Below are 22,100 nucleotides of genomic sequence, written 5' to 3'. Positions count from 1 at the left end.
CAACTAAATCTGAGTAATTTTAAATCTGAGGGGAAGATGTTCCACAGTCTAATTCCTCTTCATTCTCTCATTCTGAGGAATCATAATCTTCTGGGGAGGGTGGCAGGGGCCCTTTTTCTTTCCCCAGGGGAAGCTCCAGTTGGACAACAGAGGATGTCTGCCAGTTAGGAGACAGTGAAAGATTCTGGTATTTGGCCTGACTACAGGCTTCAGCACTGCAGGAAGTCCCAAGGCTCAGTACTGCTACTCTGATACAATGAGCATCCAGAAATTACAGGTTAGGTTCTCCTCATGTTCTGAGGAACAGTCTGAATCTTTAGAAGTGCCCTTTTTCTGTTACTATTCTAAGCATCTAAAGTAGAAAGCAGAAAATAGCCTATCCAAAACAAATTCCTCTACAAACCTTTTAAAATACTGCATGTCTAGGCCAAGGAGTGGCATATAAGCCTCATCTGCTAATGGTACAGCTAGTGGACAATGCTCACACATATGCACCTCAACAGATAAAGAGTTGCAGAGAGCAGAAGGCTCCATTTAGACAGGGCCTTTTTAGTTGACCTGCTTGATCAGTGGGTGTGTCCTACCTGGGTTATGAAGCTACTAAGGCAATGGGAACTAGGTCCACTTTACTTTGTTAAGCCAAAAGTTCCATGTTATGGCCCAACATTTCGGTGAACATGACTTTTGTTTCAGGAGTAACACAAACCAGTCATGGGGCTCAGAAAGATGTGCTAGTAGCTACTGGCATATAAACTGCAGGATGGGATGGCAAAGGCTGGCAGGAGTACACCACTACCAATGGCAGAGAAACCACCTTGCTGGTGGAGCTGCCCCCTCAGACCTTTATGATGTTACATGAGCGAGCAGCTTTCTAGTCTTCAGCATCCTTTTTGAGGTTTTCTGTGCTCTTGAACTCTTTGTGACAGTGGCTCATTAATCATGTACCTTCTTTATAAACACAGTTAACTAACGACTCACACGGTTGCCTGGTAAACTGCCTAATTGACCGCAGTCTTTTCTAAGTCAGCCGCTCTATTTGCTCCTCTTTTGTTTTCAGTGAAACCCACATACACAGTTGGCAATCAAGTGTTAGGCAAGACTCTTCTATAAAACAAAACACTTTATGTAAATCACTACATTGAAGCTGCAGGTGTCTGCAATCACAAGAGCTATTTAGGCCTACACAAGGCATACCACAGGAAATAAACACAGTTTTCCTGTATATCACCAAAAATAGAAAAGTCAGAAGGCAAGAAAGCGATTTCCCCAATGGGGCACATATTTTCATAGAAACTTGCTAAAAAGAAACTCTGGAGCTGAGACTAGACTAAGAGTGCCACAACTCTCTCTCTCCAAGAAGTGCATACATTTGCAGCAAAAAAAGAGTTACAGTTGGTATGGGCTAACAGCCTTTTCTTAAATGAGATGCAGGCATATGTCCTCACCATGTTGAGCAGTTGGGTCTGCACCAAAATTCTGAAAAGCTCTGGAAGTCAGGATGGCTGGCAGAAGTCCATCTATGGTTAATTTAGACTGGTCAGGAATATAACTGTTACAGTGGCTGATACAAAGAATACAAATGCATTACAGATATTTTAACACGGATAAGGTGGTACACACCCCGGCATGCATTCCCTCAATGGGTTACTGGGGGCTGCAACTCTCAAGCACATAGCTTCACCCAAGCTCAAGCATCCTTGTAGGCAGACAGAGCAACAAAATGATGTCAACAATGATAGGTGTCTGACTCCCTTCTCTTCCCTTTTCATGTTATTCCACTAAGAGACATGATTTACAAGGGACTGTTCTCCCAATCCATATGCTAGGCATCTGTGAAGACTAGAAGAGAAGGGTGAAGGCTGCTGGCCTAGCCAGATAGAATTTTATACATAATTCTATCATTTGTAAATATGAATGTGAATCACAGGCTTGTTGTCTTAAATGAAAAAAATGCTGTTACAAAAATGTGGCAACAGTGCTCTCTACTGACCCAGTAAAAGCATGTTGTGACCCTTTGATCTAAAATCTGCTCCAATCCGGCTAGATGAAGGCTTCACACCCCCCCCACCCCCCAGAGAACTCAAGCTAGGTTTTCAAGTGACCCTTGAGAGACGCCACTTGAGAGGTTCACATCTATCTGAGTGTACCTACCCCATTCCCTGTCTTGAGAGCCCATCTGCACTGGCATTGCTACTCCCACTGTGGTGCTGCACTGACATATCATATGCTTGCAACCCTAGGGTCCATCTTAGCAACTTGGCATTTTGCTGGCTGGCTCTGTTTAACCATATTAGGGGGTTGTGATCTGTCATAACAGTGAATTTCCTTCCATACAGATAAGGCTGAAGTTTCTGCAGTGCCCACACTATGGCTAGACATTCCTTTTCTACAGCTGCATAGCATTCCTCCCTGGGTTGGAGCCTATGATTGAGATAAACCACTGGGTGCTCTTCCCCCTCTGAAGAAAGAGAAGAGTACAGCCCCCATCCCAAGGTTTGAAGCATCCACCGGCCCAACAAATTCTTTGCTGTAATCTGGACTGGCTAACACAGGGGGTCCTCCCAAAGCTTCTTTAAGCTTCTGGAATGCCTGCTCACATGCTGGGATCCACACTACCTTATCCGGCCTGTTCTTCCTTGTCAGGTCTGTGAGGGGAGCAGCTATGGTACTATAACTGTGGACGAACTCTCTGTATTATCCTGCTGTCCCTAAAAATGCCCTCACTTGCTTTTTAGCAACATGTGCAGGCCATGCCTGAATGGCTTCCACTTTGGCAGGTTCTGGCCTTATCTTACCACTCCCCACTCCATGTCCTAGGTAGGAGACCTCCGCCATACCCACCTGACATTTGCTCAGCTTAATGGTCAACCCTGCCCTCTGCAGTCTGCCCAGCACCTCCCAGACCTGCTGAAGGTGCTCTGGCCAGGAATGGCTGTAGATGGCAATATCATCTAGGTAAGCAAGGGCAAACCCTCCATCTCTTCCTAGGATACAATCTACCAGCCTCTGGAAAGTCACTGGGGGAATCCTTCATCCTAAAGGGCATCTTTGTGAATTCATACAAGCCAAAAGCAGTCAAAAAGGCTGACTTCTCTCAAGCACTGGGAGCCAAGGGCACCTGCCAGTAACCCTTAGTAAGCTCAATGGTTGAAAGATACTTAGCCCCACCCAGCTGTTCTAGGGCCTCATCTGTCCTAGGCATGGGGTAAGCATCCAACTCTGTGTGACCATTTAATTTCCTGTAGTCCACATAGAACCTGGTGCTGCCATCCTTCTTTGATACCAGCACCACTGGGGAGGCCCAGGGACTGTTGGACTCTTGAATCACTCCTAGTTCCAACATCTCCTGTACCTCCTCCCTCAGGGTCTGTCTGACTCTCTCAGGCACCTTTATAAGGGCGTCGCATATTAATTGGAGCATTTTTGTCTTGAACATCCAACTCAGCACTGTCTTAAAACAATAGGCAGGAAGCTTTCATCTAGCCGGATTGGAGCAGACTTTAGATCAAAGGGTCACAACATGCTTTTACTGGGTCAGTACAGACTAAGGGCCTCCCTATCATGTTAAGGTTTCATCATGTTAACATGGTACAATTTGTGCCCCTGCCGTCTGCCTAGCAGTTCCACCATGTAGTTAACATTCCTTACCTTTCTTACCACCTTGTAGGGACCCTCCCAAGCTGTATGCAGCTTGTTGAGTCTGACAAGAATGAGAATCATTACCTGTTGCCCCACAGCATACTCTCTAGCTTGAGCATTCCTGTCATACCACACCTTTTTTTGTTGTTGGGCTTCTGCCAGGTTCTCCTGGGCCCAGCCCATGAGTTCCCGGATTCTTGTCCTGAGGTTTAGGATGTAAGCCACAACAGACTCCTTGTGAGACTCACACTCACCATCCTACTCATCTCAAATTAAATCTAGAGGTCCCCTCACCCTATGCCCATACAGTAACTCAAAGGCTGAAAAACCTGCAGATTACTGGGGAGCCTCTCTGTAAGCAAACAGATGGGGCAAATATTTGTCCCACTTAAACTGATCTGCAAATGCCCATAGCATGGACTTGATTGTAGTGTTTAACCTCTCAACAAGACCATTAGTCTGGGGATGGTAGGAGGTGGTCTTCATGTGCTTCACCCCAAAGGACTTCCACAGACAAGCCAGCAAGTCTGACATGAAATCAGCACCACTGTCAGTCAGTATTTCTACTGGGAAACCTAGCCTGCTGAAAATCTCTAACAAAGTATTTTCCACCTTCTCAGCCTCAATAGAGGACAAAGCCACTGCCTCAGGGTATCCTGTAGCATAATCCACTACCATAGGATATACTTTTTCCCAATGGAACTTGGGGTACTCAGAGGACCCACAATATCCATAGCTACCCTCTGAAATGGCTCCTCAATCACAGGCAAAGGCATCAAAGGAGCTCTCACCTTGTCTCCTGCCTTGCCTACCCTTTTGGCACTGCTCACAGGTCCTGCAGTACCCTGTTACATCTCTGGAAAGTCCAGGCCAATAGAAGTTCTGCATAATATGCCTCTTTGTATGTTTTATGCCCAGATGACCTGCAAAGGGAATATCATGGGCTATGGCTAGAAGTGCCAAACGGTAGGCTCTAGGCACTACCAACTGCTGTACTCTCTCACCTTCTAGCCCTCCCTCAGTGGTCCACTCTCTTTGTCCCAGTATACGGATACCCCCTTTCCTTGAAAATCAGGTGCCTCCCTAGCTACCAGCCTCAGGCCTTGCAATGTAGGGTCTGAGAGCTGAGCCTGTCTCAACTCTCTCCTTGGAACCCTTCCCAGCTCTCCTTCCACAGTAAGCCTGGGATCCTCTGACAGTGGTGTCTCACTGTCAGTCTGGGTACTACTACTCAGCTCTACCTTTGCACTCTGTCCAAGGGACCATCAGTACCCCCAAGCAGCTGTGGCTCACCTTCAGTTTCACTGCTACACAGTAGCTCCCTCCTTGAAGTAACCACCTCAGCAGTCCTGGCTGCAAGTATGCAGTATATCTAGGTCTCCCCCAGGCTACCAGACCCACATGCTTGTCTCCTAGCCTGACTGTGTGTAACTGCATAAGCACATGGTACTGCCTCATCCAAATCCTTCCCTCTCAGGACATCTGCAGGATGGTAGTTTAGTATCCCGGATGTCTCAAGACAACCTACTACCAGCATTTTGTCTTTCCCACTTACTGGCTTCCTCACCTTTGGTTCCCCCCACCTTGCCCCCATGGACAGCTGTATGCCACATGGCCCCACTGGTTGCATTCAAAACATTTAACTCTAGCTCCTGGACGTGTACCTGGACTAGTGGCTTCCCCTGCTACTGGCAAACTCTGTTGTGGCAGTCTGTGCTGCCCACCATGGGTTCCTTTAGACCCATGAGCAGTACTGGGGGGCCCCTTCCTGTGTAGAGCTGCCCTGCTTGCCAGGTGTAGGTCTCCCATCTTCCCCAACTCATCTGAAGTAGCACACTGTCTACCAGCTAACCAGATCCTCATGTCCTCAGGCAAAGTGCTAAGGGCTTGTTCCCTCACCAAAAGGTCTGCCAGCCCTTCAAAAGTGGTGACCAGACGTCCACTCACCCACCTATGGAAATAAGTGCTCAATTTAGCAACATATTCACACACACTTTAATATGCCTTGCATCTATGCTCACAAAACTTTTTCCTATACGTTTCAGGTGTTAGCTTAAACAATTCTAAAATACTTTTTTTTTACAGCAGTATGATCAAAACAGTCAGCGTTGGGCATTTTTGATACAACAGTTACAGCTTTACCATGGAGTAAGGGGGTCAGGAACCGTACCCTGAGCCATTGGTCAACTTCATACTGTTTACATACCCTCTCAAACGTGAATGTAACTATTAAAAATATCCCCCTCTTTAAATTGTGGAAGAAATTTACTGACCCTTTTGTGCTTCTGGGGTCCAGTTACTCCCTACCCCCATTATCTCCACGACTCTGGTGAAGAGTCAGCATCTCCTTCTCATGCTGCCTCTGCCTCTCTTGTTCCTCAGCTTGCAGACATAACAGTTTCTCATTCTCCTCAGCCTGCAAATGTTGCAGTCTCTCATTTGCTTCTAATTCCACATGCCTGGCCTCCAACTCAAGTCTCTTTAGCTCCAGCTGGATTTTTAAGTCCACTGCAGAAAGGTTGAGCTGTCCATTTTCCAAGGGAACTATATCTCCACTGCCAGTCTGATTGTCCTTATGGTTGCTGTTTTCTGATGCAGCTGTATCCAAAGCTGCAATCAGGTCTGCCTTAGTCAGGATTCCATGCACTAGTCCCCTGTCCTGTTACATCTCTGCCAGCTGGCTCTTTGTCAGCTTTCCATACTCCTCTGCTGACATGCTACCTAAACTAAGCTAACAAAAGAAATAAAAAATTATGATCTGAACTTTGAGTATTCACTGCGTGGCTGATTTAGAGTACAAAACACCTTCAAAGCTCACTGTACACAAGCTACAGGATTCACTCTACCCATACCACTACAAGCCAATTAGTATTTGCCAACGAATTAATATGGGATGTGGATATCCCACCGCTGCCAAAAAATTAATATGTGAAGATATCCCAACCACTGACATCTATTAATATGTGGCACCTGTGCCCTGGCCCAGCAATCAAGCAGCCTCAATCCTCACCACTAACATCAGAGAGGGAGTCTCATATATGAGGAAAGATAACAAATACACACAGTAAAGTGCAATTTCCCTTAAGAGCACACAGAGATCAAAGTCAGTCCGGGGCTGGTCACTCCCTTGCTCCCCAGGTCCTCAATAATACTCCCCACTGGCACAGCTATAGGGTCCAGATCTCAGCCTAGCTGGGCAAGTTAAAATCTCCAGCACCCACTCTGTCCAACCAGTGCTTCGTGTCCCTGCCCAAGTAGCTGACACACACACTTTGAGAGAAGTTTATACAACCACACAAGACACTCCTGGGGGAAGGCTGGCACAGCTGTGCCACCCAGCTAATATTATCAGCTACCCAAAGGCTCTTAAAAGGCTGTCCAATTATTACTGTGCAATATTATTATCCAATTGGTAGATGTGACTAAACAGTCTTAAGGCTTATTAGAGTGACGTGGTACAGGATCCTTATATACATGCAATGTACTCTTAGAGCTTAAGCCACAGTTAAAAGGTTTTAAAATATTTAATAATAAATAATTAAAACCACAAGACAAGATTACTACAGTCAGTGCTAGTCAAGAGTTCAGAGATCGCACAGAAATACTTAAAATAATTCAGTAGTACCATTCTGACATCACAGAAGAATACAGTCTAATCTTTCTATAGTTTCTAGCTATCTCTAAAAGAAAACACAAGTCTTAGATAACTTACATAAGACGACAGGCAGAGTGTTGATGAGTTGGATATCAAGACAAAAATGCTTAATAATCTCGTATTCTCTCCATTTAAATTGCTATTGCAGTTCTGATAAAACATTACATCATTTCAGACTTTCCTGGTGTTCCCATGCTGACAGAAACTGCATTTACATTCTTTTACACTTACAGCAATAAAGGACATTCCACATGTAAATTCTGATCATTAAATTTAGCCTTAAAACAATAGGCAGGAAGCCTTCATCTAGCCGGACTGGAGCAGACTTTAGATCAAAGGATCACAACATGCTTTTACTGGGTCAGTATAAAGCACTGTTGCCACATTTTTGTAACAGCATTTTTTTTTCATTTAAGACAACAAGCCTGTGATTCACATTCATATTTACAAATGACAGAATTATGTATAAAATTCTATCTGGCTAGGCTGGTAGCCTTCACCCTTCTCTACCAGTCTTCACAACATCCTTCACAGCTGCCATGTTAAATAAGATTTAATAGCACTGAGCATTCCAATTCACCTCTTTTGGGTGTGTGGCAACTTAAGGCAATGCTACGCTGTTTTGCTCCCAGTCAGCAGAAAGTGCGAGAACAGGTCCTGGCTTCTGATCTGCAGACAACAGCAACACTAAGGAGGTTTCAGCATTTCTAGCACTGAACACTTGGTCTTTACCATAACAAATGTCAGCTTGAAAATCTTAACTACGTGAGTGGCTGAAATGAACTGAATGGTATAGGGTGTGATAGGACCATACAAGCTTATCAAAGGCACAGCATGTACAAGCAGGAGAGATTTTCCCAGAAGTGGGTACTAGAGAAAATCCATAAGCATGAGCGTATCAGAAAAACAAATCCCAGCAGTTTAACCACTACAGAAGACTTCCAAAGTAAGATTATATTTTATAAACTGAAGCAGAATAAGACTTGTAAAAATTACTTGTGTAACTGTAAAAGGTGAGCAAATCTAACTCCACCAAGGGATATTTTAAAGGAGTGACCTAAAGAAAGCCTCTGAAGTACAAAACTCGGCAGTTAACAGAAGCAGCATGTCACTGAGAAATGGGAGGACACCCATGCAGATGAACAGGAAAAAGGTACAGGACTTGACTTCTTCCACCTCCATTTGCCTACAGTGGGACTCTGAGCAAGTCACTTAAAGCAAAAAGTGCTATCATGTCAGTCCTGAAAAGGGCTGCGTTTTACAAAAACAAAAACGTTACTTACTTACCATAACACTCCATCTGTGTTGTCTATTTTCATTCTTCCTCAATGAATGGGTTTGGATCCGACCCTTGGATGCAACTTGGCCACTTTCTAAAGATTATAGGATCAGATTCTCAAGCTCCTCCCTTAACCATAATGCCCCTGATCACTGCATTACCTCAGATTGAGTTTGCTGCTAATATACCATATCCCATGAAAAACAATTTTAACTCCGATAGCTAAGGTAGAACAGTTCATAGGTTCATAGGTTAGTACTAGGCTATCGGCCCTAGGGCCTATGCAAGCCTAGCCATAACAATTCCTTGGATATTTCTTCCCACAATATTTACTTCTCTGGGCCCTTGTCTAGCAGGGCAACTGACATGATCCCCGGGGTGAATTTCCCATCTCCCATCCAATCATCAAGGTTCCTTTTGAAGATGGCCAATGAGGTGCTCTGCTTGACATGTATGGGCAGTCTATTCCAGAGTGTGGGGAGTCTCTGGGTCAGGAACCTATCCCTCCAGCATGTTTTGTTCATTGTGATAAGGTTTAGATCCCTGGAGCGTGTGGCTCTGAGGGATTGGGATTTCTTTAAGTGGAGCATGTCCAACAGCTCAGGGTTTGACATGGCCTTGTATGTTAAGCAGAGATTGCCTCTGAGTAGACGATATGCTACAGAGTATAGCTGGAGTTTTTATAGACGGTCAGCATATGGCATCTGCTTTAGGCCTGTGATTCCTTTAGTGAGGTATTTCTGTGGCCTTTCCAGCTACTGCAGATGTCTTGTGAGGTACATACCAAATGGGGCATTATACTCTATAATGGGTCTAATGAGGGATGAATACAGTGGGACAATGACCTCCTTTTTTCTGGATGAAAAGTGCTTAGTGATGAGGTGTGCCACGTAGAAGGATTTCCTGACTTTTGTGGTGATGTGGTTATTGAAAGTGAGACCACTGTCCACTTGTGTCCCTAAGTCTCTCATCACACTTTCGATGTTTAGTGTCCTGCCATCTATGTGGTAGTTCATGGGTACATGTTATTTTCCAAAGGGGATGACTATACATTTCTTGGCATTAAGCTTGAGCCCATGGCTCTGGCACCAGGCATCTGTTTCTGTAAGGCCCTTTTGTAGAATATCCACATTTTTGGGGATTCAATAATGGTTCCCAGTTTGCAGTCATCTGCAAACTTTGTTAGCCAGAGTCCCTTAGTGTTGGCCTGTACTTCAGAGAAGTAGATGCCAAACAAGAGTGGGTCCCAGGACTGAACCCTGAGGTACTCTACTTGTCACATGTCTGGTGCTGGATTTGGAGTCGGCTACTTTTACAGACTGGGTTCTGTCAGTAATCCAGTTGGCAATCCATCGAGTGACGTAGGGATTTATGCCCAGCTTGGTAAGTTTATCTATGATTCCAGAGTGGGGGATGGTGTCGAAGGCCTTGGCGAGGTCCAGATAGGCTGTGTGGACCTCCTTACCCTCGTCCACAGCTCTGGAGACCGACTCGAAGAAGTAAATCAGATTCAGGAGACAAGATCGGCCCTTCACAAACCCAAACTGGGTGGAGTCCAGTGTCTGGAGGTTGCCAATGTCTTTGTTTATAAGTTCCATGATAATGTGTTCCTTTGAATCTATTTTATCCTTTGAACCTTGCCTAAAAAAGGCACTATAGGGGTGGCAAGAGCTTTAGTCAGTAACCTGAATCCCAGGGGTGACAGGTACAGACCATCTCTGGCAAAGCATCATGGTTTGTCGATCATGTCTTCCCAGGCAGACAAATCCCCTTTGAATGACACCAGAAATGTAGCCAATTGTTGAAGTCAATCATTTTGTCCTTATACTGTGGTATCATTCTAGGCAAAGGCAGGATGCTACTCAGGCCTAGGGTCATACCTGCCTGGGTCACATGGTCCACAAGCTCTTCCATGTCTCTTTTCATGCAGTCCAGGGAGGTACGTCTTAAGTCATTCACTCTAGTATGGACAATGACAGAGCCATATTTGTACTTGTTGTGGAGTGACTTGAGTGCATGCGTTGTGTGTCGGATCCTGGCACCAGACAGGCAGCTGACTGTAATTTTCTCCCTGTTCAGCCTGGTGAGTGGGACATCAGTGTACCTGACTATAGCGTCACCTTTGACTAATGTGTTGGGTACATTGTCTTGCGTTAGGGACTGTTGCTGGGTGGCACACTGGTGTTGTGAGCTATGTGTCACTTTGGTTGTGACTGGTGTTTGTTTGCATTTCGGCTTCGGAGGTCCTTCTTGCTTGGGCAGGTTAATGTTAAGGGCCTCTGCATATGTGGGTTTAGTGTTGCTATGTGTGGGTGGTGTTGGTGTGGGTTTTGAAGGGCTATGAGTTGCTTGAGGTGTAATGCAGGTGCTAACCTTCTTCTCTTGACTGTCTAGCACAATCTTGGCCGGAGAGAGCTTTGCTTCCAGTTTGGCTATGTAAGTGCATATCTCGCAGGTTGTAGTGTTGGGTGGTAGGAGGAGAGGATTGTCTGTGTACATAAGGCAGTTGCCGCATTGCCCAAGTATGCCCTGATTCACCAGGTGGACAGGAGAAATCACCGGAAGCTGAACCTTGGACATGCCTGTTTAGGTGCTTTTTGTAAAGTTTAAGAGCCGTTTTCCCTTACCTTTGTAAGGTAGTCTGCAATTATAGGCTGTTTGCCAGTGACAGCTGAACGATCAGGAGCTCAAACAAAAACAATGCTTTCAAATAAGAATACTATGAGGTCACTCCAAAAGACAAGAATGGGGGAAGGTGGGAGGAAAGTTGAGAAAGAATGAAAATGGACAACACTGATGGAATAATATGGTAAGTACATAAACTTTTTATCTGATATTGTCATTTTCATTCATTCCTCAATGAATTTTCGGGTCAGAATCCCCAGCTGCAATTACGTTGTGTGGCCCTCAAGGAAGGATATTCCGGAGCACTACAAAACTGAATGACATGATCCTAGAAATAATGTCAAATGTGTAATGAGAGACAAAGGTATGAGCCTTAGACTAAAAGGCAACTGCACAAATATCATCAATAGAAGCTCTAGCCAAAGAGCAACTGACGTGACCCTGAACCTGACAGAATGTACCATTTCTTCCTTTGGTAAGGTTATTTTATTTTCCCCAAGAGAAAACATGTGAAATACAATCTGTTATACATTTTCCTGACTAATGTTTAAAACTGGTTTTCCAATCTAGGTGTTAGAAAGGGAAACATACAAGTTTTTGTATACTCCTTGGTGCTAGGTAGGTAAAATCGAAGTTGTCTACATACAACTAAAAAATAAAGGGTATATTCTCCTTTTATTCAAAATTTGGGAAGAAAACTGGTAAACTAATGACTTGATGCTTGATACAGAGGACAGTTTTAGGTAGACAGGAAGGATTAGTGCATAGGGTAACCCTATCCTTGTGAAAATTTAGGTATGCTGGTTTCGCAGAATGCTAAAAATTCTGAAACTCAACTAGCAGAAAAACTTGCCACCAAAGGAAAGTTTTTCAGGATTAAAACTCAAGGTCTGCTTTTAGCTGAGGCCTCAAACAGCGGATGTACTAAAGAGTGCAATACCAAAGTCAGATCCAAAGGTGGAGTGGGATCTCGAATTACAGAAACTAAGCAAAAAATGCACCTTTTAGGAAGGTGTAGTACAACTTAGTTGAAGCTAAGGGGAAAGCCTTATCCTCGACATGGTAAGTCAAGGATGGCTGCTAACAGCACCCTAAATGGTAGAGGAGCTTGCCCTGGTTTTAAAATTAGGGACACGAATATCTAAAAATAGCTGAGATTGGAGCAGAAAAAGGAATTAAGTCTGTTCGGTGTGCCCACAAAGAAAATTTTTTCCATTTGTTCTTATAAATATTTCTGGTTGAAGATTTGTGGGACCAAGAAAGGAGTCAAACTAGACAGGGAAGCCTGGAATATGTAGATATTAATGGAAAGGGAGAAATCAATGAGCCCATGTGAGGCCTGCTATGCTTCGATGAGTCATTCCTGACGGATGCAACATGAGATCCAAAGTGGGATCCAGTGTCCATGGTGGGCGTACAAGGTGAGACCACAGAAAAAATGAAACCATATATGCCAAAGCCAGAAGGCTGCAATGAGGATTACTTTGCTCTTCAGCCATCTGGCTTTCTGAAGATTCTTTGGTATTAGGGAGAGGAGATGGAAGCATAAAGGACAGCAGAGGGCCAACACAGACTAGAGCATCTCTTGGTGACTGTTCCTGAGGGTAAACTAGGGCAAAGGGATCCACTGCATCTGTTGTTGAAGAAAGAGGGGAATAGTTCGCAGCAAGGTTGACCCTATTTATGGAATGTCATCTTTGCCACTGATTGACCGAGACCACTCGTGAGGAATCAAAATGGTCCTACTGTGCAGATCCATCAAATATGTTGGATCTCGCTGACATTTACATTGCTACAAGAAAGCAGGTGGAAACTGCTCACTGATAAACTCTCATTGTTTCTACACATAAGGATTAAGATCTGGTTCTCCCAGTTTGTTTATGTAACAGACTACTGACATGTTATCCATCTGAATAGCAACAGTCCTAGTGAAAGAAAGCTCTGAAGGGCTGGAAATGCGAAAAGCACCACTCTCATCTTTAGAGCATCTAACTGCAAATTGGTCTCTTCTTGGGACAATGTTCCTTGAACTGTGTGTCTCAAGTAGTGCCACCCCCCCCCCCCCAACTGGGAGGCATCTACGGTCAATGTGGTGTTTGGGGAAGAAAGGAGAAATGGGTGGTTTTGATAAATATCTTTGGAGTGTATCTACCACAGTAGAGGTTTTCTGCAAACCTGACATAATTATACTGGATGTTGTAGGACTGTCGACGAAAAGACTACTGCGCTGCTACAGACCTTTGAGGAAATCACATAAGAAGATGAGCAGTGGGTTGCAAGTTTACTGTAGCAGCCATCGTCTCTACGGCTTTGAGAATTAAACCTACTGGGGAAAGGGATGAGACAGAACTTGACTAACATGCGATATCAGAGTCAGAACTCTTCTAGGCTGAAGATCTAGGCAATATACTGTCTAGATGAATCCCCTATAAACTAAGGCTTGAAATGGTTGAGGTTCAGACTTTATCAGACTTGTCACAAACTCTGGCCTTTTCCAGAAGATGCCTGGACAGTGTGGTTTGGAGCCAGTCATATAAATATGGAAACTGTGTGAATCCACACAGTCTTAGATGAGGGACTACCACTGTCATGCATTTCGTGAACACCCTAGAGGCTGTGGTGAGACCACAGGGCAGGGCTCTAAACTGATAAAGACTGGCTCCCAGCTGGATGCATAGACATCTTTGGAAGCATCTGTTCATTCTTATATGATAGCACATGTCCTGAAGATCTAGACAGCATATCCAGTTGTCCTTCTGACGGAGAGGCAGAAGACAATGATCTGTGACCATGCGAAACTTGGCATTCCTTACCACTTGATTCAAACACCTGAGATACAGAATTGGTCTCAGGTCCCCTGTTTCCTTTGGAACTAAACAAAACCTAGAGTAAATTCCAGATCCTGTTTGGTCTGGGGGACCTTCTGGATGGCTCATGTTCCCTCTGACTAGGTGGAACATCAGAGAGACTTGTTCTCTTCTGTGGAGACACTTGAGGAAAAGGGAATGAAGTGTCTGCTTCATATCAGCTTTTGCACCCAAGAATTGTGTGCTACTGGCTGACCAGGCTTTGGGTGCAAAGATAAGCTCCCCAACTGCCTTCGGAGTGAGACAGACTGTTAAACTTTCAGGAACACTGAAAAGGTCTGTCTGAGAAATAATCTCGATAAATTTGATTCTGCAGACTCCCCTGTGCCATAAATGTAGCATCTCCCTTTATGGTTATTTCCCTCTCTACCTCTGGGTGAAAAATCTCCACATGAATCATGAAAAGGCCCTTGGGATTTTCTGAACCACGCTTTCTTATCCCCATGCTGATTCCTGGAAAAGTCCTCGGTGGGGTAGAAAACCAGATTCCTACGGCAGATAGGGTCTTTCCATCCTTCTCATTGAGGGACAGCATCTGTGTGTGTCCAAATAAGGATGATCCATCAAAAGGAGTACTGATGAATGATGCCATAAAGGGCACCGTGAAGTCGCAAAACTGCATCCAGGCATATCTTTGAATGGCTATGCCTGAACCGGGCGCCTGTGATGAATCTCCTATTGCATGGGAGATTAACCTCACAGTTGCATTAATAATGGATTGTAGGGTGGCCAGTCGTGAGGAAAAAAAGGCTTCTGCTCCTCTACAGACATGGACCCTGGGGGACAGCTAGAGAGTTCCTTGACTAAGTCTCTCTGTAACCTTGTGAAATGCACCAAATAGTTCAGTGACCATAGAGGGAAGGTCCCTGATGCACAGACTCACTTCCCAAACCTGTCCAACACCCTGGACTCCTGTTAGGGATAGAAGAGCTCTGCTCAGCCAACTCCTTCTTAGCTGCTGCAGCGACCATGGCATCTACCAGAACATCCTTTGCCCAATGTAACCTATCTGATGAGGCACTAAGAATCCTGTCTGGGTGCTTGGGTATTGGTTCCATCTTGTCTGGTTCCTTCCATGTTCTGAGGGAGACCAGGTCTATCAGCTTATCTGCAGGAGGAGTAACCCAAGATGTAGATGGTCCAGGCCCAAAGGCTTCCAAGAACACTGATTCCTCCTGGGAAGGGGGCTGGGCAGACTAACCACCATTTTTGGCGAAGGATCTCCAAGATGTCTCCAAATGAGACATCCTCAGGTGGCGGTCTAGGGAACACTTCCTCACAAAAGACACTGATTTTGATGAAGGGGGATTCCTCTGGAGAACTCAAGTAACTCCTCTTGCACAATCTCTTCTGAGGGACCTCCTCAGTGGGGTGCTGTGGGGAAGTGTCGGAAGAGATGGGAGGTTTCCTTGTGGAAACTGCTTGGAAGCTTATCTGGGTTGGCTGTTCCTGAGGCGTAGGACCAGATCTAAAAGGAGGTTGAGGGTATGGATTCAAAGAAGGGAGAATCAAAGTCTGTCAAGGCACAGACAGTATCCTGTCCGCCACCTCAAAGGCCAAGGACCCAGGGCAAGTCCTCTGGAGCTAAGTCTCCTGGATTAGATAGTCCTTATGGCTCCCGAACCCTCAGATCCTAAGGGAAGTTGGAGCTGAGCTATCCTGCGCCAAAGCTCCGAGAGGAATCGATGGCTCTGAAACTTCAAAGTCAAGGGCAATCCCTTGGACCCGGCACCCATATTTCAGCTCCAAGAGTAATCATGCTCCAACAGGGTCGGAGCTGATTGGGTCAGGGAAGTCTGAGTCGAGGATGCTACGACCTTTGAATCCAACGATTCAGTTCTCAGGGGATTTGGATTCAAGGACTCAAACTGCGAGCAAGATTGGAGAATGAGCATGTACAGGTTGGAAAGTAGACTTAAGGCTCATGGATCCAGTGGGAAAAGGAGCTAGCAGGACCCCCACCTGGATCTGTGTTCTGAGGAACTTCCTCATCATACTATCCACCTCCGAATGAAAATAAAGACTCCTAAGGGCCTAATAGAAGGGGAAGTGAATGGTGGCCATGAAGACTTTTGGATCTGAGGGTTGGGGTAACTTTGCAAGAGGCTGACAGGAAGGTAATGACTGAAATGAATTAGATGCAGAGCATTTCCGATGCTCTTTAGACTTCAGAGAGGGAGTCTGAGCCCCTGATGACAATGTACCAGATGAAGAAGCCAAAGCTGGAAGCAGTCCTCATAGAATCAATTTGTTTTTGCAATCACTGATTGCCTGGCCATTAAAGGCCACACAAACAGAGCAGGAGGTGTTCAGATGTGTCAGTCTCAAAGAGTAAATGCACTCCCTGTTGGCATCAGAATTTGGGATCTTATGCCCACAGGAAGTACACTTTTTAAATCTGTAGGGTTTATCCACCATGCTGGAAAAAAAAAAAAACAAAAGTTAGAATGATAGCCAATAACAAGTCTAAAAAGTAAAAACAAAGGCTATACAAAACTAATTTATTTATTTTTTAAGAGAAGGGCTACCCAACTATGGCAGTTAAAGACTACCTAAACAAATGGAGGTAGAAAAAGGTAATAAAGAGCTACCAGCTATGGTAGACTAATATTACCTCAAATGGAGATTGAAAGAAATGACCAAAAATTATAGAATAAGGTTTACCTTACAAAAGAAGGAATTGAAAAGTAAGGTATACAGTACTGACTAGAAGGGAGAAAACAATATAGAAAAATACCAAGTTTTAACAACCAACTCATAAATAAAAACAACCCAGAGCTCAAGAAGTTACAATCCCATCTCCCTGAAGAGTGGCAAATAAGAGGTAATGCAGTCATCAGGGGCATTACGGGTAAGGGAGGAGATGGAGAATCGGACCCTAGAATCTTTAGAAAGTGGCCAAGTTAGATCAGAGGGTCGGATCCGATCTAATTTGTTGAAGAATTAATGAAAATCACATCAGATACTTGCATACTTCATCTAGACAGTAAATAGATGTCACAATCAAACCTGTGAGTAACAAGGCAATAACACAATCACTCGGTAAAAATACCTTAGATTACTGTATCCCAGTACTATTTATAATACTGAACAGCAGTGCCTGTGGTTGGGGGGGGGGGGGGGGGTATCCTTCTTCCTGGTTGTAATGCAACTGCCAGATGTAAATTCAGGCTTCCTTCACAAAGTAACATTCTTGACTGGAGTTTCATAGTCAACCAACCAGCATTCTGAGTAATACAGAGCATTCAAAGACAAAGGTGTAAAAAAAAAAAAAAAAAAAAAAAAAAAAGGCAGGAAATCAGGAAATGTAGTATGAGGAAGTCAGTACTCACGCAGGTGAACAGCAGTGCTCCCAAGGCAGCATAGACAATCTGCAGGATGTTGTTGCGAATAAAGATAGCCAGTATTCCAAATAAGAAAAATACGAGAAGACACACCATCAGCACACCATAACAAGATGTGAAATCAAACCTGGTCTGTGGAAAAAAACAGTGCAATTACTAGGAAGCAGTTTATGTAGATGCAAACAGTTATACAGACAGCTATTTTTTTCAATGACTGTATAAATGAAAACTATGCAAGACAAATGGATATGCATTTCATTTTGTTGAACGTACATCTCAATGAATCAGTAACGCCCTCAAGGAGAAACCTAGTGTTAACATTTATAAATACGCTATGTTTCACTTTTAAAACCATTCCTTTGAAGAAGGCCAAGAAGACGCTCTGCTTGACATGTATGAGCAGTCTATTCCAGAGTATGGGGAGTGTCTGGGTCAGGAACCTATCCCCTCCAGCATGTTTTGTTCATTGTGATGACAAGGTTTATGTCCCTGGAGCGTGCGGCTCTGATGGTTATTTTCCACTTATAAATATTGATGGAATAATTTACTACAAATGTAGCTAACAGTTGCCTTTACTTGCATGAGGCTCGGTTGATTGCAGCTGACTAGTACTTGAGTGCAGGATGCTCGAATACACAGACTACCTCTAAAAGAAAAGTTATGTTCTTACCATAGCATTCCGTCTGTGTTATTCATCTTCATTCATTCATTACTGATGGGTGTCTGTTCCATTCTCGGAACAAGAGTCTGCCTTATAACAAGCTTGTGCCGGCCAAAAAACTCTTGAGCTAAGCTTTACTCATAGTGCCCCTCTTCCTCTTACCTCAGATCGAGTTTGCCTGCGATAAAGAAGGCACAGGCTTTTTCTGAGCAGGTCCCCTAATGCGGGATTTGGACCAAATCCGCACTTCCAGGAGCCCCTTGAAGGGAGAAGGAGGGTGGGATGTAATGAATGAACGAAGATGAACAACACAGATGGAACCTTACGGTAAGAACATAACTTCTTTATCTGATGTTGTTAATTTTCATTCATTCCTTACTGATGGGACACAGTCCTTAGCTACTTTATGTCCTGGAAGGCCCTTATGGAAGGGATGTTCCTGAGTACCACTGAACCAAAGGATGCTCTCCCCTTGGAGACCAAATCCAATTTGTAATGAATGATAAAGATATGAGGGGTAGCCCAAGTTGCAGCTGCACAGATATCATCCACTTAAGCCCTTGAGTGAAAAATTACAGAAGTCACCACTGATCTGGTGGAGTGTGCTTTGACTTTGTTCGTTAGAGGAATTTGATTATGTTGGTAGACACAACATATACAATTTCTCAACCGCTTAGGTAAGTTCACTTCAGAAACAGAATTTTCCAATTTAGGACCTAAATAGGAAACAAACAACTGGTCTGATTTACGTATTGATTTAGTTCTGCCCAGATAAAATCATAATTGTCTATGTACATCCAAGCAAATGAAGGCAGTATTCTCCTTTGTTTGAGTAGTTTGGAAAAAAAGACTGGTATGTCAATGGTCTGGTTAATTGACAATTCTGAAATAATTTTAGGCAGGCAGGAAGGAAGGGTTAGTTCAGAGTGATACTCTGTCCTTATGAAAGACCATATAAGCGCACTTCATGCACAAGGCCTGAAGCTCGGATATGCATCTTGCTGAGGTGACGGCTACTAAAAATAGGGATTTCCAGGATAAGAACTTCATACAGCAAGTGGCAGCAGGTTCGAAAGGTGATCGCGTCAGGGACTGCAGTACTAGTGTTAAACTCAAAGGTTCAATCGGTTCCTTGAAGGGTGGTCTGATATGCGAGACCCCTTTCGAGAAGGTTTTACAGAGATGATGGGAGGTTAAGGATGACTTTTGGAATCCATTATGGAAGTTTGAGATAGCAGCCAAATGAACTCTAATGGTGGAGGCTGCTGCTCCTGAATGAAGAAGACCTGACAAATAATCCAAAACCACACTAACAGGAGTTGAGCAAGGGTCTAGTTCTCTCTGTCGAGACCAAATAAAGAATCTCTTCCACTTGCTAAGACAGATTTTCCTGGTGGATGGTTTATGTGAAGCTAGAAGAATATTACGTACCGGGGAGGTAAGATTATTCTGCCTGGCAATCACTGGAAGTGGAGAAACCAAGCTGTCAGCTTGAAGACTGGATAGGTTTGGGTGAATCAACCCCTGTGGGTGTGCGATTAATTTTGGAGCTGGATCCAGAATCCATGGCTGGCATACTAGTTGAGGCAAAAGCAAGGGAAACCAGAACTGTCAGGGCCAGAAGGGTGCAATGAGGATTACTCATTTCTCAGCCGAAAGCCTTCCTTAGAAATTGGGGGATCAGGGGACGGGAAAGCATACAGAAGTCCAGTGGGCCAATTGTGTATTAGAGCGTCCCTCAGGGACTCCCCCGCAAATTAGGGCAAAGTAGCTGCTGCGTTTGTGATTTGCTGGAGAGACGAATAGGTTGCATCAAGGCTAGCCCCAGTGGCTGAAGATCTTTATAACTACAACTGAAATGAGGGACCACTCGTGAGGCAGAAGGATACATCTGCTCAGTTTGTCTGCAATCACAATGGAATTCCTGGGAATGTGCATTGCTATCAGAAAGCAGCTGGAAGCTATCGCCCACTGCCGAATTTTCATGGCCTCGACGCACTGTGTAGGACTTTGTTCCCCCTTGTTTGCTGATGTACCAGCCTACTGACATGTTATCAGACTGGATAGCAACTGTTCCTGATGTGAGGACAGATTGGAATGCTTGCAGTGCTAGAAGCACTGCCCTCAGTCCTAGAACATGGATATGAAGGTTGGCCTCCATGCTTGACCAACTGCCTTGGACCGTCTTTCCCTGAAAATGCCACCCCCCCATCAGGACGTCCGTGGTCGCTGTGACCTTGGGCTGAGATGGGGAAAAGGGGCAACTCCATAAGTCTTTTCTGGCTTCATCCACCATGTTAAATCTTGTTTGTATCACTTTATTATGCGGATCTGAAAGGACACAGGATGGTGTGAAGGGGACCACTGTGTTAGCATGAGCCATTAAAGTCATCTCATGTGCAGCTTCGCTAGGGGAACTACTGTAATTGATGCTGCCACTGGTCCTAGAAGTTGAAGGACAGCCCGAGCGGGAACCTTGTTTTGAGAGAGTATAACCCGAAGTTGGGACGTCAGTCTTCTTAATCTGTGATCTGGCAGGGAGACTAGGCAAGACTGGGTATTGAAAGTTGCTTCTATAAAGTCTACGGTTTGAGGAGTCAACTTGCATTTCTCCCTGTTTATAGAGATTCCTAGGTATTTAGCTAGTTTTGGAGTGTAGTTTAAGGCTGTAACCAGTAGACTGCTTGGTGGGGGGCAGTAAAGAGGCAATCGTCTAAGTACAGAAACACTCGGAATTTTTGCAGTCTCAAATGAGCTGTTATCACTGCCATGCATCTGGTGAACACTCTCGGGGCTATAGAGTCCAAAGGGCAGCACCTGGACTTGGTTAATGATTGGCTCCCAGCTAGAAGCGAAGAAATCTTCTGGAGCATTTGTCCATTTTTATGTGGTAATATGCATCCTGAAGCTCTATTGAGCACATCCAATTGACTTTCTCCAGGAAGGGCAGGATAAGACTGAACCGTGACCATCCGGAATTTTGTTTGGTTGACAAATTTGTTCAGAATGCTGAGATCCAAGAGTGGTCTCCAGTCCTCTGTCTTTTTTGGCACTAAAAAACTTTGAATAAAATCCAGATCCTATTTGGTCTGGTGGGACTGCTTGGATGACGCAAACAGCTTTTGTATTTCTTGAGCTGCTGCTTCCCTTTGACTGGCTGGAATGTCGGGAATGTGCCTTAATGGCTTTGGACAGATACTGAAGGGTATATGTGACCACCTCTGGCTATTATATTCTGCACCCAAGAATCTGTGGTTATTGCTTGCCAGGCAGGTTGGTGCAGAGGAAAACGTCCCCTAACTGCTTCCAGAGGAAAGCAATCGGGACGCTGTTCAGGAGTGCTGGAAGGGCTGTCCAGAGAAAGAATCTCTGGACCCTTGGTTATGTGGACCCCCCCCCTCTGCCTCTGTAGGGGCATCTTCCCGATGAGCTACCCCCCTCTGTCCTAGGGAGTAATCTTGCCACATGTGTCATGGAAAGGACCCGGGGATTTCTTGTGCCACATCTTTCCACTCCTCTGATCCCTAGATTAGGATCGTTGAGGGGTGGAAAAACATACATCCACGGCAGACAGGGTCGTGACGTCCTTTTCACACCTGGCTAATGTGTCTTTCACTTTTGGGCCAAAAAGAGAAGAAGCTTCCACTGGAGCGTTAAGAAAGGAAGACTTAAAAGGGTCTGCAAAGTCACAAAGGTGCATCCAGGCATGCCGTCTCATGATAATGCCTGAACCAGCAGCTCTAGCCGCCCCTTCGGAAGCGTGACAGATTAATCGCATGGATGAGCTGGATATAGACTCCAGGATCGCAAGCTGCGAGATAACTTTGTCTCTTACCTCATCAGAAAGTGCTCCTGCTAAGGTTCCAGAGAGTTCAGAGATTAGGTCTCTATGAAGTCTAGCAAAGTGTGCCAAGTAATTCAAGGACCAAATGGCAAAGCTCGATGAGACAAACACTCGCTTCCTTAACCTGTCCACTGCTCGAGACTCCCTGTTTGGGGGGGGGGGGTAGACAGTCTGACTCTCCTTGGT

The 22,100-nt window shown here is 44.7% G+C and overlaps 1 protein-coding gene across 1 annotated transcript in view; it reads right to left on the bottom strand.

Annotated features, from left to right (window-relative positions):
• The window catches only part of GRINA (glutamate ionotropic receptor NMDA type subunit associated protein 1), a gene marked incomplete in the record, with an annotated part of 1,506,806 nt that overhangs the window by 355,223 nt on the left and 1,129,483 nt on the right, over positions 1–22,100 (bottom strand). The window contains 1 exon segment of the mRNA XM_044067718.1: positions 17,398–17,541. Within this exon segment, the coding sequence (XP_043923653.1) occupies positions 17,398–17,541 (144 nt within the window).

This window comes from Protopterus annectens, chromosome 3.part1, assembly GCF_019279795.1.
Source record: "Protopterus annectens isolate FY-2018-M chromosome 3.part1, PAN1.0, whole genome shotgun sequence".
Lineage (NCBI taxonomy): Eukaryota > Metazoa > Chordata > Ceratodontiformes > Protopteridae > Protopterus > Protopterus annectens.
Note: the sequence above shows the minus strand (reverse complement) of the source record. Positions and strands in the feature narration are given on the sequence as shown.